This window comes from Mugil cephalus, chromosome 15, assembly GCF_022458985.1.
Source record: "Mugil cephalus isolate CIBA_MC_2020 chromosome 15, CIBA_Mcephalus_1.1, whole genome shotgun sequence".
Classification (NCBI taxonomy): Eukaryota; Metazoa; Chordata; class Actinopteri; order Mugiliformes; family Mugilidae; genus Mugil; species Mugil cephalus.
The window spans coordinates 17,506,205-17,522,470 of NC_061784.1; the positions used below are offsets into that span (position 1 = coordinate 17,506,205).

Here is a 16,266-nt window from a genome sequence, read left to right on the forward strand (position 1 = left end):
TATGAAACGAGTTTGTTTTAAGCTTTTTTGAAGACATAGGCTGAAAAAATGTTTCCTTTGAGCTTCGATCCCAGAATGGAGAAAGAATTAGACCCCGCCACTGGAAACATCCCGAATAAGCTGAGGACAAGACGTTAGAAGTGGCAGGGACATTAAAAACAAAAGAATAAACATTTTAAAAGGCGACTTAATGCGAGAAAAGTGATTAAAGAAAGTGCAGTGTTTTGATTTTAGGGCCGAGTTGAACGGTGCCGTCACGTTTATGACGCAGGGAAGGAAAGGAGTGATGGTCACTTCAACACAAAACCACTTTCTGTAGCTTTTATGAGAGTTTTAAATGAATGCAGTGGTTTAAAGGGACTTTTATTTTAATTGTGCTTATTACACCGATCAGGCGTAACATTATGACCACCTTCCTAATATTGTGTAGGTCTCCCTTGTGCTTCCAGAATTGTTGTGACTCATCAGAGAATCAACATGGGCCACAGTGTTGTTATTGGGTTATTGTCTCGTTTGTATGAGCCTGACAGATAAAATGTATATAAAAGAAAGTTGCAGATAAAATAAACCACTAGACTGAATTGGTGAAATAAATAAACTTTATGGAAAATCTTAAAGGAGGAGAAGATTGATAAATAACAAATAAGAGGCAATCAGCACAAGTTAACCAATTAAAATGTCATTGTTGCACAACTTAGTTGTAAATGAAAGTGAACTAGTAAGAACTGGGATGTTAAAAATGTATCACAGGACTAATTCACACTTAGGTCAAAATAAAAGACAGAAACTAAACAAAATTAATAACACGGAGTAAAACACATTGTGTCTAAGATGATGTTGAAAGAAGGTTGTTTTGCACATAAAGCATAACAGCCTCATGATGCTGCTTTTTTAAAAAAAATTGCCTTTATTCACTATTATTATATGTCTTTTTTTACACTTTATATTGTGTGGCATCCCTCTCATTCTCCCTCTTTCTTCTCTTCAGGACTTTCAGCCTAAAGAGAGCCGCTGTGGAGAGGGACTACGCCCAGGTAAGTAAATCTGAAACTCCTTCTCATCTATTTCACACCACCGCTGATGCTCGTTACCATCATCGCTGCTCTGCCTTGTCATTTGAGTCGCTAAAAATACATTTATTCGTTTTTTACAATGCAACCCTCCAAAGACACCATATGACAGCGGCGGTTGAGGCTGCGGCTCTAAGAACGCTTAAAGAAAGCTCGTAGCTCTCATGTGGTCAGATAGCTCATGATTGGTAAACAGCCACAGAGAAAAACACCACAAACAACAGAGAGAGAGAGGAACGACATCCACTAGTGATCCGCAGGCCCCGTTTCCTCCTCGCCGTGTTGTTTTTGCCCGCAGCTTCCTGGAGACGCCAGTCGCCTCTGAAAATCCCCTCTCTCCTCGTGGGCTCTGTTCAGGTTTTTGCAGCTCCGTGAGGAATGTCCACCGACTCTGCGAAGAGAGTGGGCATGTTTGTAGTCATCCAACCAGGAACCGCGCACGTCTCGTTTGCTCATGTGCATCTGGCGCTGAGGAGCTTTATTGTGAAAAAAAAGTCTGTCGGTCGAGCCGAACAAACGGAGCCATTAATCGGTGTCGTAAATCCAGCTGAGAGCTGTCGTGATCTAACTGAATCACTAGTTACCCAAAATATGAAGTCCTATCTGAAGCAGATGCTTCCACCTGAGTTTACAAACCTTAAACTAATGCTTAAATAATTGAATACGCAAATTTTAGTCCTGAATATGCTCGGTCATCCAGGTTATGGCACATCTATAACAATGAACTTGCTGGAAGTCGTTTGATTACCTCGGTTTAAATGTGTTTTATGTAGATGTACACTCTAAAAAATGATTCATGAGGTTAGTAAATATAGCTCAAAATCAAGAGCTTTGTTAAGTGTATGCATTCTGATGTTGATAACGTAATTTAACACGTTGGTTTAACTAAAGTAACTCAATAATATATGAATTTTTCAGCGGATATTTCCGCCTTAACTCAACACAGGCATTTTTGAGTAGAATAAAAGGAAAAGAATAACTAGAAGGAGCAATTTGCTGCTTTCTCTGATAAAAGGGCGGCAGTAGCTCAGGAGGTACGGTAGGTAGGTAGGTAGGTAGGTAGGTAGGAAGGAGATGAGGTTATAACGGCCCTACTCCTGTTGTGTCTGGTCGTTGGCAGCCACGTTTCCGTCTGTCTGCCCCAGGGCAGCTGTGACTACTGAGGTAGTTTACCATCACCACCAGGGTAATGTATCTAGTGTAAAGCGACTTTCAGTGTATGATAAAGCACTACATAAGACTAATGTATAAATATTACTTAAGTTTGACTTAAATAAGCTTGTAGAGGACAAGCCAAATCATGTTGCTTGTACTAAAGAACTATAAAAGTCTTGTAGGGACGTGTACTCAATACTAGCTAAGTGTAAGTAACTTAAAAATATCCATGCATATTGTTGCATCACATTTTTTTGCAGTGAGCCAGGACATCATTTGTTAGAGTGTAATGACTGGTTGAAAGTTTGGTTTGCTGTCTAAATGTTTACTCAGTCCCGTCAGACAAGAAGAAGAGCAAACTTGTTTACGAACCTTTATTTATTGCTTTTTCATTCTCATTTAAGTCTCATGGACACATTTTTACATAATCATTTCAAAGAAGAAGTTACAAAGCTCTTTACAGAGGAAGTACAAACTTAATCCACCAGGCAACACAATGAACCAGATGAACACTACGAGGATGTTGGTGTATTAATGGCTTGTTAAAAGTGAGCGAGTATTTAAAAGTCCAGAAAGTCAGCAGTCCTGATATATATTTTTTTTTTTGGGAAGTTGATTCCACATGGGAGGGACCACAGGCACGATCACCACTGTTTTGTAATTTGAGTGGGGAATGGAAAAGGAGGCCAAGATTGGAAGAACAGAGCGTACGAGTGATAGATACCAGTAGGATTTTTGGATCTTAGCCTTAATTTTATCATAAGCTTGTGAGGAGATACAAGACCTGGGTAAATGTGGACACGGCGACGAGCTCCACTAAATAATCCAGACGATTACATCAAAACTATATATGGTTACATGGTATTATCATGACAGTCATAATTCTCATCATATGGAGGAAGCTCATGATTAAACGCATGACATAATGGACACATTACTACATACTACAGTATTTATTATTCTCTTTCATAATAAAAGTTATCTTCTCCATACACAACACAACACATATCACTTTATTTCTTGGTATGATTTGGGTGGTTGGACATAACCCTAAAAATAAAAAGTATAGGATCAAAGGGAAGCTTTACAACCAATAACTTTTTGTATTATAGAGAGCACGCATTGGCATCACTTCCACCCCGGGGCCACGTCCCCCCTGAGTGGCAAAAACATGGTGAAATGTGGTAGTAAATACAGCGAGACCAAGAAAAATGTTAATTATTAGATCAAATCAGGAACGATTGGACTCAACAATGATCCATATGAACGACCAAAAAACAAATGGTCCAAGAACATTGACGTGTGGCCAGAAATCAGTTATTCTAACATTTATATGGACCTGATCTCAGTGCTGGGTAATATTAATGATATCATAATGAACGTTTGGTACTTTATACAGCACAGCTCCAACGGCTTTGAACTAGAGTAAAAGTGGATTAGCCTTAGATTCAGTTAGTTTTAGTTAATTTCAGTCATGATAAATGTAGTTAAATACGTAAAAGATGCTAATGCTAAGAGCCTTACTAAGAAGTAACGTTAGCCATACAATACTGAAGGTTACCTTTCACTTCATTAAAGGATAAATTAAGGATAAATTAATATTACCTGACACTAAATGTGAACCACAACACCAGGTTTCTGTGCCTGGATTCCAATTGTTTCTTCGTAATGCAGGGATCCATTCCATTTTTCTCTGACTTCTTTTCTGTTGATAGAGTCAATCACACAACAACTCTAAGCCATTTTTTTTTTTTTTTTAAATTTAATGCTAATGCTGCTAATTTCCATGTTCATCTGTAACTTTTTGCCACTCAGTGGCCGTAACCATGGAGACTTCCACTTGCTGTGACACGTACATGCCCTCCTTTTGTGAAATCTCCCCCCAAAAAGGTTGCAAATTTTTTACATTTCCACAAGCAATGAAAAACTGTGCCTTCACATTTAACACACATATCCTCTTCTTAACTGGAACTACTGTATTTTCTGCATGGTGGTATTATTCCTGTTGTGTAAACTTATTATCTAGCAGTTGTAAGATGCATAAGATGATAGTGAGCGGAAGTAATGGTGGATGACAAGAGGACTCAACTCTCCCTTATCAGTCCTTAGTCAGTCTTGACGTATTTTCGTGAAGGTGTTTCATCAGTTGAGCCACTTCAAGAAAACTCCACATGTTGCTTTTCTTTTAGCGTTGTTTGTATAGATCAATGATTGGTTGGATATCTGGCAAGTTTGAAATATTGTTTTGACGTCCCAAGATTCGATTTCCATTTGTGTCAAAAGTAGCTTTGCAGGTACAACTTGGTCAGTAAGGTGGTCAATACAGCAGAAATGCTCAATATTAAGTATATACATATACCTTAAATTGATTACAGCCAGCCAACCTCTGGGAAGTATGTAGATTTCAGTCAGGAAACTAAAAGAAGTAACCGAGTTTGTGACTCCTGTTGACAAATATCTCTGTTCGTACATTATTGATACATGTTCCGTGTTATCATGTCACCTTACATAAAAGATTTACGTTTACGTCTCAGAACCTGAAAGGAAAACTAGACAGGAGTTATTATAAATTAATATTTCTATAAATCATTTCCATCGGTTTAATCGGAGCCTTTAGTTTTATTTTTTCTAGTATAAATTCTCCTGGATTACATCCTGATTACATCCAGAGGAGGTTAAAGATCAGCCTGCTGGTGAACTTTGGTTAAGTTATACTTTTTAATTGGATGTACAACAAATCTCACAATGAAAATGCCAAGACCTGCACAAGAAGTTTAATAATTGATTTTTAAAGTCATATGTCAAAAGTTGACCTAGTTCCAACTTCACAGGTGTATGTGTGCTCATTTCATAGTTTATTAAATATCTGGGACGTGGTAAGATGAATATGTGAAAGCTGTGACATTCAAACAGCGAATTGATAAACTGAGAAGAAGTTCCTGCAAATTAATCCGAGGTTTTTTTTTTAATTTGTAATGACGGTAATGCTTTGATAATACCAATAAAAAAAAACCTGAAAAGGGAGGTGGACAGACCATTAAGCTCAGCCTTGCAATAAACACCGACACCCGTTACTGTGCCTAAAACGGCGACGAGGCGTCTATGCAAACAAAACAATGCAACAAAGAACAAGAGATGTGGCAGATAATAACAGCGTCGGTCCGCGAAGCAGAAGGATTTAGGAAGTTGGACAATGGGCGAAGCGTGGAAATAAGGAAGCATTAGCTCATGAAACAGAAACGTGAAGGATGACGGCGGAGTTTCCCATATATCAGAGTAAATATAAATTCCATACATCTGAGTCTGAGACTTTTTTTTAAACATCTACTGTACGTTTTCTGTCTGATTTCATTCCGCCAGTGTTCAATTTAATCAGTAAAGTATTTTCAGAGGAGACTGGTACATCTGAATCCCAGTTGATCATGAAATCTACACATTACACAAGCCATCCAATCTTTTTTTTTTCTTTTTCATCTTTTACCAGAAATGACTGGTAAAAGATAAAAGACTTTACAGCCGCCTCTGATTTTGAGTAAGATTTAGTCTCAGAGGTATCGCTTACGTCCAGCATCAGATATTTCAATAATTGCATTTGGAGTCGCTCTTAAAGACGTATGTAGCATCTTAAATATGTGCATCTGTTAGCGTTTCCCTGTTTTCTAAAAAATAAATAAATAAATAAATCATATTTTGGGCAGTTATAAGAACAAATGAGACATTAAACAAGATGTCCAACATTGCCTTGGGCCATCATTTGAGTATTTTCTTCATTTTATGCCATTGCTCACTGTATATGTTTTGTTTTTGTCCTGATTATTGGATATATCCAACATATTCATAGAAGATATTATTATTAGACGAACTGTTGGTGGAAATAACTGTTGGTTACACCCCAGGGATAAAGGAAATGTCTCCATCGGGTGCCTTATTAGTTTGAAAGGTATTTTGTGTGTGTCTGGCTCTTGGTGCCTGTTAGTTATGTGATCAATTAGACACCCACTACCCCAGTGCTCGGATCAAAGTGGGTCAGAGTGTCTCTGGAACACTTCGTTCTCTTTGGTTTCACCCCCCGTGTAACCAAAGGGGGTCTCTCAAATCCCTTCTCTGTACCCGCCTTTTTTCTGGGTCTCTTACACCTGCAAGCTGCTTTAGCCATTAGCCGATTGCTATTCACATCACACGGCGTGGTAAAATGTCCTCCTCTGTGCGGCTCTTCCTCTGCTGTCCTCCTCCTCCTCCTCCTCCTCCTCCCCTCCACGCCATTCAGGCGTGTCCGTTGGGCCGGCTCAGTTGGTCATTCTCTCTCTGTCTGAAGCCCACAATAGTCGGGTTTGTAGCGGCTTTTGAAGCTTTGGCACCAAGATCACCAAGACCAGCGGGTTCAGAGCCCGAGCCTAGCCTGCCTCAGGACCAGATAACAAGGCCGGTCTTTTCCCCAGTGGACAGAGGAAGAGGTAGAGAGAGGGGCTCATTTCCTTCATGGACACTTGTTGGGGCCTAAAGAAGAAGAAGAAGAAGAAGTGACTTGCCACAAAGAACAAATAAATCAAAAATAAATCTTCCTTATTATTATTTCTGAACCAGGATATAAAGTATATTAAAGTTTAATGGTGGCAAATCGTTATTATATAAACCAAGTTTTAGTTTTTTACTTGTGTCACCTTTTAAAACTAGCTTAGATGAATGAGGACACAACTATTTCCCACAGGTTAAAAGTCTTTTTACTGCTGTACCTTTTGCACACGTCTTTCTCTGTAAATGTCACGACTGGAAAGGGTTTTAAAAGTGCTTTGGATTAGATAAGATAACCGTTTTTTTCATCCCACGTTGCAGCAGCAGATCATTAAATGAATACAAAAACATAAATACAATAGAAAGTAATGATTTTTTCCAAAACATTCGAGCGTAAATAAAATATACTTAAATTAAACCATCTGCTAAATAAATTACATTCCTAAAAATGAGATGGACTAATGGATGACAGGTGAACGAGTGTTGGGTCACACTGAAATCTTCTTTCAAACTCACCAGAGGGTTTTTAATGAATGTGCTCCATGTGGTGACTTTAGTCCTTCTGTGCTTAGAGGATAGAATAACGTTTGGTATCTTCATGCTCCGTTTGCCTGGTGGTTTATAGGACAAGGTCACGGAGGGTCACGGTCTTCTGATGTGACGATGAGAGAAAATATGCCCTGGTGTCAAAGGTGAAAGGTCTTTTTTTCTCTCTCTCTCTCTTTTCAAGGCCCTGCAGAAGTTGGCCAATCAGTATCTGAAGAGGGAATGGCCAGAGAGTGTGACAGAAGAACGGGCAGATCACAGGTAGAGTCACAGAAGAACTTGTTTCTATTTTTGTTTTAAATGTTTTACTTTATATAAGTCGCAGTTTGTCCTTCCCCGCTCCAGATTGAGATTTTCTGCTGAAACCATAACATATTTATTGCAGTCTGTGTCTCTCCATGGCGAGAGTGTAAATAAGTCTAACCTATAGAGCCCTTCATGGCCTACGTCACTGTGACGTCACAACATTAGCTGGAGGCGAAAACAGAGGGAGGCAAACACTGTCACTTTCAAACCATGAAAATGTCTCTTGCTGTATTTTTTGGTGGCAAAACCGAGGAATCAAAAATACTGACTTGACGTTTTATCACATACCAGCCACTTTGGTTAATTTAAAGAATGGATTAAAAGAAAGTATTGGATCATCGGTTTCACGGTGTATAACGTTATGGGTTAGACTAAATTGTGACTAAAATCATGTTAAGTTAATCATTATTTGGGGGATTCTTGTTACATGTTAATGCTAATCGTGAGCTAATGCAACATTTTGTGTGTTTCGGTGGACTGAAACAGTCTGTTGAAATATGCTAACCGCCGTTTACAAGCTAGTGTGTTTGCCATGTTTTGCCTCCAGCTAAACCCCGCCCCTCAAAAAACGTCACATTGTTTACAAGCTGTGAAGGGGTTTGTTACCTTTGGTCTATTCTTCAACATGCTTTTCTACGCAAAAGTAGAAACTTGCTTGGGTCTGTTCGTGACCCAAAACAGCTAAAATAAGTTAAACTTTTGCGGTGTTAATGAATATCCCTGAAACCTGCAGAAAACAGCAGATTCAACTTATGAAGCTATGAATAACGGCCGTATGAGTCCAGAAACGTCTACAGTGGAAGTTTTGCTCTACTCCTACCACCCTGTGAAACATCCACGATGAAAAACTAACAAATCACTGACTTTTATTTTTCTAGCTGTTACCAACTGTTGCCTTTCACGACTAGTAGCTGGTAACTTGCTTTTGGTCCAGACAAAAATCCCACAGTTATGCAGGAAAAGAAGGATTTTGGTGAACCAGGTCTTTCATTTTCTCCTTCACAGATGAGCAGATTCAATAACAACATAAAACAAAATGTTGACCTCACATGTCACACAGAAACGTTTCTCTGTGCACAGTTACCACTGTCGGTTTTGTGCAGCTACGTCTTAGCAGAGTTAGCTTTCACATACAAAAACAACACACATGTTACACACAAGGCTGCTTCCCATAACCTCTTATCATTCCAGCCTTTTTGCAAAAAAAAACCTTGCCTATTTAGGACATAAGTCCCAAAGTAAACTGAATGCTGTTCATGAATATTTTGGAGCTCATGGGTGGGCTTGGTCTCTGAAGTTTCTGTCACAAAGGCCAGAATCACTGTAAGTGGTGTTCATGTTTTAAAAAAAAATAAGAAGTTGTTGGGCTCGTCTGAATTTTTTTGTTTTGAAAAAACGTGTTTTTTGAATCCTATAAGGAAATTGCATGCAACATTTACTCAACAACACAAGAGCTCTGATTGGTTCAAAAAGAGTCTTAAAGGCTCATACAGGAGACAGGTTCAGGTTTGGTTTTGGTTTAGAGCAGGCATGAAAAAAACAGATTTTTTAAAATGCCCTGGATTAAATTGATCGGTATTGGGACGTCCCTAATATATATATATAGACACGATCCACATGTTACTACTCTCTGTACAGTAAAACATGTTGAAAACCTGCAAGCAGCAAGAACACAGAAGAAAATGCTTTGTTTTTATTGTTTTTTTCTGATTACACAAAATAGGACAAAAGTGTGTGCAGCCGTTTAACAAGTCCAATGCAACGTAGATACGATCCCTCAAACAGACTCCCCGACTTTTATGTATCAGTCCTCAGTCCTATTCTGTTAAATTTATTAGAGTGAGAAAATGTCTCTCTGTTAACGGGTTGTTTGTGTTGGGTTTAGGAACATGTTCTGTGTATGGAGGGCGTATTTGGAGGGAACGGTCCAGACCACCCAGTCCAGAATCAGCACCTGCGATAACTACAAAATCCAGGTTGCCGATCCGGCCAAAATGGCACGACTGCAGAAGGAGCAGCAGCTGAGGAAGGTAATCTCACGGCCGGTCTCAAGTTTCAGTCTCTTCTGTTCTCAACACGTGTGTGCACATCTTCCACTGATGCAACCGAGGGTTTTGTGTGGTTTTAAAAGGCAGTGGGGAAGTTTTGTTTAGATGCGATTGTTCTCACTGGAAAACAAACGTGTTGTGAAACATGACGTTGACTTTTGTAGTTTAAAATTCATTTTGCATAAATTTTCCAGAAGTTTCGTCGATACAATTTAACACTAAATACACTTTTAATCCCAGACACACGTCAGACAGGTTAAATAGGGGTTTTCCTCAGTGGTGCTGGAAGATGAAGTAAAACAGAAATTACACACCGTCAGCTGTCTTCCTCTTTCATACACACTAACGGGAACTAAAGTGGATTTTAACACATCAGATCATATGAGTCCATGGCATCATTTACGTGTTCTTCTATTTTTGTCGTACGAACTGAATTGAAGGCTTAGAAAATAGTGATCTTGTCATTTCCTACTTGTTATCGGGCTTCGTTCTCAGGATCTTAATTTTTTCAACCCACCCACAAAAAAACACTGACAAAATTACAAAAATAAAGAAAGATTACAATCTTAAGACTTCAGCTTAAAACAACAGCGGAAAGAAAAGGCTAAGAAGGTGTTGGCTATTGAAAAGGTCACAACTAATTTGATATATTTATAGACTGTTAAAACCAAAGAACAAGAATACAGAATGGTACTTTTCATCACAGTATTTTCACTACTTTTGTAGTTTTTCTTCCTTTTCTGTTTGTGTTTTACTACACATTTGATATAAACATGTTTATGTGTCTATGCATTACATTAATTACATTAATTAATAGGCACAAAGTAAAAGTAAGTAAATATATTTAAAACTGAATATTGAAAGATCAGTATTAGATTGGAGCACATTAAAAGTTCATTGCCCTCAAGTTAGCGTCATGAGTGAGAATATGATGTAAACAGCAGTTCAGATAAACCAGAGTAGCAATAAACACTCTGCCATGTGAGGGCAGAAGTCAAACCAAGTTCTTATCATTAAGTGCTGCTGATTGCACTCAGTACGTTTGCATGCACGTGAAAAAAAAGAAACTAATCATTGCCTTAATCTGACTTTAACCGGACAACTTAAGTGCATGTAAACACATTACTCCGATTAGAGTGCTCCTTATCCAATTAAGACACTCAGTTAATGCGATTGGAAATTGATTTTCTCCGACATGTATACGCCTTAATATGACTTTAACTGGACAACTCGTGTGCGCATGCGCCACAACCGTTGCGCTGTAGAAGAACCACCTGAGGGATAGCGCCATCTTATCTGCACCAGAAGTGGCAAACACATTACGTATGAGAAAAAAAAAGCTAAACTGTTATACATCTTGTCGTTGTTTGACTCCAGTCGTTAATTATATGACATAACAGGTCAACCAGAAAGGGGGTCGTATTAACCCACTGACAAGATGCATATCGCCACCTAGTGTGGAGGAGGAGGAGGACATGTTCCTGCAAATTATTTGATTTTCTCCGTTGCATGTAAACTGGGACAAGGACTTCATTCAGAAAGTCGAATTTCGAACACAGCTCGATTAAGCTGTGTATGTAAACACACTGACTGAGGCCTCCTTGACTTCAAGCTGAAACGTAACCAGCACTGCTCTCTGGTTTCTGCTGGCCTCGTTCTACTGCCTGCAGCCTACAGTGTTGCTCTTGTTTGGATTTTAGTACAACTCCTGTACGTAGTACGTTCCATTATGTCACTGTGTAGACAGGAGGTAAGGTACAGTAGGAGGTATTTGCATGCATTACAGGTGGTGCATGGCAGGAATCATTTGCATAAATGTAAAGTTCCCTCTTGTGTTTCTGTTTGTTTTCCGACACACCATCATCAGTGCATTGAGCAGCTCACAGTGGTCCAGGCTGAGCTACAGGAGTCGGTGAAGGAGCTGACTAAGAGCAGGAAGAAGTACCAGGAGGCCGAGACGATGGCGCAGGCTGTCCGAGAGAAGGCAGAGCTGGACGCCAAGTACGATCCAAATTACTCTCCTGTCTTTGTTCAGTTCTGATCGTGGTATTCAAAGGTTTCACAGCGAGTCCTACTGGCCTCTACCACTGACCATGACACGCTACCATCTACATTATCAGGGTTGTTACGACACACGTTGTTTCCGAGTCCCTCTTCTCTGTTTTTGGGTCCCACAGAGAAAGATGGGCTCTCATATTGTCAATAAATAAAACGGTTTAATTAAAAAAAGGGCAACACAAGCAGCGCAGACTTCCAGTCTCAAACTCCGACCATCGTTCTGCACTGGATAGGTCAAACATTCAAGTGAAGTAACAACAAGCTGAAAATATTTTGGAGCGATGAAGAAAAATAATGAATGCATAATGAAAACAACCTTATAACTAACACGCGAGCTTGTTGGCCGACTCGAGGGAACCATCCTTCTACACGTTGTCCTGGCACGACATGAACAGCTGGCACTTTGACTCACCACATTGCAGACATTTTTCTGCACATCAGGAAAGTTTTTTTGTAGAGCCGAAGCACAACTTTACAAAGTACCGCTGCTGGGAAAGGATTAAAAGTTGGACTCATTCTGGTTTTACATGCCTGTTGTGCACACACAGGGATAAATCTTCTGAATGTCTGTACAGTTAAATCTTTTATTTATCTACGTAAAAGCAGAGAAAGACATTTCTGAAAACGGCAGCTGATTTTTGAGCAGCTAAACAAACACTGCTCATTTAAAAGCTTGCTTCACCATATTCACGGACAGAAGTTTATTTGTTTTCTTCAATCATAAAGTCAGAACAGGCTGTCGAGCTGTGAGGAAAAGATTGGACACATTAGAAAGACTTATTCTACCTCTTGTTGGGCAAAGTCAAACATTTAGTGGTTAGAAACAGACCTATTTAGACTTCAGGAGACACATTTCTGTTGGTATCCAATTGATCTTTCATCTGTCCTGCACATCCATACTCAAAAAAAGCAGATTAAATGTACTTCAGGAGAAATCCTACCATAGATAAGATATCAGACTATATAACACTAATAGAATAATATGTCTCCTACTACTCGCCTGTTGTTTTTGAAATTAGCGTCAAGATCTTAAAAAGCTCTTAACTCGTATTGTTGAAAATTGAAAATTTATTGAATAATGCATGTTCTTTCTTTTCTTTTTTTCAAACTATCTTCTCTCTATTAACTTAAACGCTGTAATATTCTCACTTACACTTTCAGTTGTGTAATACTTTTGTCGTTTCCTCTGTTCAGGTCCAAGCTAAGTCTGTTCCAGTCCAGATCGAGTCTACAGAGGGCTAGCGTAAAGGTGTGGGACATTTGCATCCTGCCGTACGTTTAGTGACGTTTTTTTTGGTACCGCATTAACTCAACCGTGCGAACATTTGCTTTGCAGCTGAAAGCCAAGAGGAGCGAGTACAACTCCAAAGCCACCCACAACAGAAACGACTACCTTCTCATGCTAGCGGCAGCCAACGCTCACCAGCAACGCTACTACAACACAGACCTCGTGGACTGCATCAAGGTGAGGACCTACGTTTGAATCTGGCACCTGTATAGCGTGAGATCGACCTAAAACAATGTTTTCTGTGTCTGGGTCTGCAGGTCTTAGATGGCAAAGTCTATGAGCAGGTAAAAGATTACCTGGTTTCACTGTGTCAGACTGAGCTGGAGTCATACCAGGCTGTCCACAACACCTTCAACCAGCTCTTGAACAGCTCCAATGAGGTAATGTTTTTATCTGCCACACCCATTGTCAGTTCTGTGAAATAGACCATTTAACAACTCTGTTTAAACTGGGGAAGTCACATAGAGGAACACAAAGTTGTAAAAGGTGTTCTGAACTCTTATTAGCAGAAACATTTCCAGGAGTGATAAACGTAGTTCCACATTATTTGTGAGAAGCTGATGTGCAAACAATTTAAAACCATTCGAAAGGTCACACGGTTGATTTTTCCTGTTTTCATTGAGATTTTTTGAGCCTAATTGTTTTTTTGTTCTTTTGAGTCATTGTATTCAAAAGTGAGAGTGTTTATCTGTTGATCTTCTTTAATTTTGTACTGAACTCAAGGTGGTTACCGCCAAGCCGATGTTCAGCCGTTTGCAGGTGTCAAACTGTCTGTCCTAGTTTTGGTGGCGTGTCCCCAATCGTTGCCACAAGTCAGACCAATCAACAGCTTTTCACACGATTGGAGGTTCAGCGGCGAAAAATGCCGCTGCACAAACACGGGGATCCTTGTTTTTTATTCTCATCTCATCTGTATGTTCAAATACACAAATATTTTGTGAACACGAGGATCATGTAGAGTGAATAATCAGATTCTGGACAGTTTGTAGCTTTTTCTAGTTTCCTACCCGATTAGCTAATAGTAGCTCTTCCATTTTCACTTTTCAAAATGTCGTATACAGTCTACAGCTATCGGCCGGTATGAAGAGCTATTTCCTTCCAGTATGTATGTATGTATCACCCCAGCGTTGTGTTAACCCTTTACTCTCACACTCATTGAAATCCTTGGTGTTCTAAACCTCACTGAGAGGAACGGGAACGCAATTTAAAAATGTGTGTGGAAGTTACCGAATATGGTTCCTTGCCCCATAAAGGGCAGTCGGAGACATTTGCGAAAATATATCTCCGACTGCTTTTCAAAGCTGTTGGTTCAGTCAATCACACAACAGCTCTTCCCCTCTTTTTTTTAAATTAATTTTACAATTCAGACTCTATTAAAGCCTATAATTCAAACTAATGCTGCTAATCTCCGTGATCAACTGTCACTTTTTGTAACCATGGAGACTTCACTGGCTGTGACATCACATGCATACCCTCTATAAGTGATCTCTGTCTTTCATTCATTTTTAAGGAATAATCTTTGTTCCATACTCAAGCATACAAAGATCTAATGGCCACCATGAATATATGTGATTATCTGTACAGTGGAAAAATGAAAGTAGTGTTTTGTTCTTCTTGAATTACATTACAATGCCACTAACGTGATAGTTAAATGAGAGCAACGGTGTAACAGTAACTGGCTGAAGTGAAGAGGATAGAGTCCATTCATATATACATTGAACAGACTCCATTTGTCTAATCCTGCAGCAGAAGAACTGAACTCTATCTCTACACGCTAATTAATTGAGACGGTTTCAGTTACGTCGGCGCTCCTCAGTTACAGGCTCCTGAGCTGCCGCTGGCTTCTTTCGCTCTAGTTTGTTCAGGTCATCTTGCCTCTCTGAGCCCGCGGAGGCATTTTGTTTCTGCTCAGACGTGAATTACGAACAAATCATTATTAGCGAGGGAAGCTTGTGGGCGTGCTGTGGTTTTCTTCAGAGCTAACCTTTCCTGCCCGTGTGCTTCCTCTGTCATCGCAGAAACAGAGCCTTTGTGTCAGGTGATGTTCTGATCTCCATAGATAATGTTTTCTTAATACGCTTTCAGAGCAGTAAACAAATCCGGTTAGATAAGTGTTTTCCTTTTAATAAGATTGGTGTCATCAGACCTGTCTCCCTTTTTTATTTTTTTCTTCATTCTGTGGGTGTGTTATTAATACCCCGCTGACAGCTGTAACACTCATGACAAACAGCTGCAGTGATTCAGTGAATCCATCAACGGAATATTGTACAGAAACTATTTTCATAATCAAACAATGCTTTTGTGTCTTATTTCTCAGGCACAAATCTTCTTCTTTCGTTTTAGTTTTTCTTCAGTCATAATAAACCAGTTAACTTTAGACTTTTGTCTGTTTTCTTGTAATTTTATACACAAAACTATTAACTGAATGATCACATTTTAATAGATCATGACATTACTTTTAGCTCATTTGCCACTTCTTATATAAAGGATTATTAGTACAGGCCTTTAGGCTTTGCTCTGGAGTAATTATTTAAGTATCAGGTATGAGGGTGAGGTTACGCGTTTGTTTCTGCCAAAACTAAAATATGCATTTTCTGTTTTCTCCTAAATCTCAGATTCTGCAGGACTTTCATCAGCAGATGTTTGTACAGAAGAACTCCATGTTTCAACAAGCGCCAGACTTCTCGTTCCAGCCCGTCGACTCCGACACGGTAAATCAGACGCGGTGACTGATTAGTAGGGATTGAGTGGCTGATAATTACACAGAATCTACTCACGGCCAACATTTATATCAATGAGATTATTGTAACTGAACATTAACCTGAACCCGCCGTCTGTTCCTCTTTAATCAGTTTTAATATTAACAAACCACAAAGGAAGATTTCAAGAAGGGAAGATCAAGTGCTGAGTGTTTATTTGGAAACGTGAGCAGTATTTTGGTGGTTAAGGCTCTATTAGAATACTACACATGTAGCCAACGCCAGTGTGAGTCATTTATACTTTTGTGCTCTTTAGTCAGTGAGGTTAGTTTTTGTTTCTGCTTCCTGCTTCACTTGGTGGCTGAAACTTTCAACGAAATTGCGCCAAAATTAACATACAGATGTTTCTATCTCCAAACCTCCTCAGTTAACCTTTCCTCACTGAGTCCCATCTGTATTAATCCAGAACAATCAATTTGATAATGGAGAAGCAGCCGGAGACACTAAAGCAGAAAACACGCCACAACCAACAGGACCAACCACAGCTCCTCAGTTATGGTGCTAGTGTTGGCGTTGGGGGTTGA

At 39.4% G+C, this 16,266-nt stretch overlaps 1 protein-coding gene across 1 annotated transcript in view; it reads left to right on the top strand.

The window, feature by feature from the left end:
* The window catches only part of LOC125021199 (F-BAR and double SH3 domains protein 2-like), a 33,604-nt gene that overhangs the window by 3,922 nt on the left and 13,416 nt on the right, over nt 1-16,266 (top strand). The window contains exons 3-10 of the mRNA XM_047607157.1: nt 989-1,034; nt 7,468-7,544; nt 9,475-9,619; nt 11,505-11,638; nt 12,890-12,944; nt 13,032-13,160; nt 13,241-13,363; nt 15,599-15,694. Coding sequence (XP_047463113.1) covers nt 989-1,034; nt 7,468-7,544; nt 9,475-9,619; nt 11,505-11,638; nt 12,890-12,944; nt 13,032-13,160; nt 13,241-13,363; nt 15,599-15,694 — 805 coding nt within the window. The remainder of the gene's footprint in view (nt 1-988; nt 1,035-7,467; nt 7,545-9,474; nt 9,620-11,504; nt 11,639-12,889; nt 12,945-13,031; nt 13,161-13,240; nt 13,364-15,598; nt 15,695-16,266) is intronic.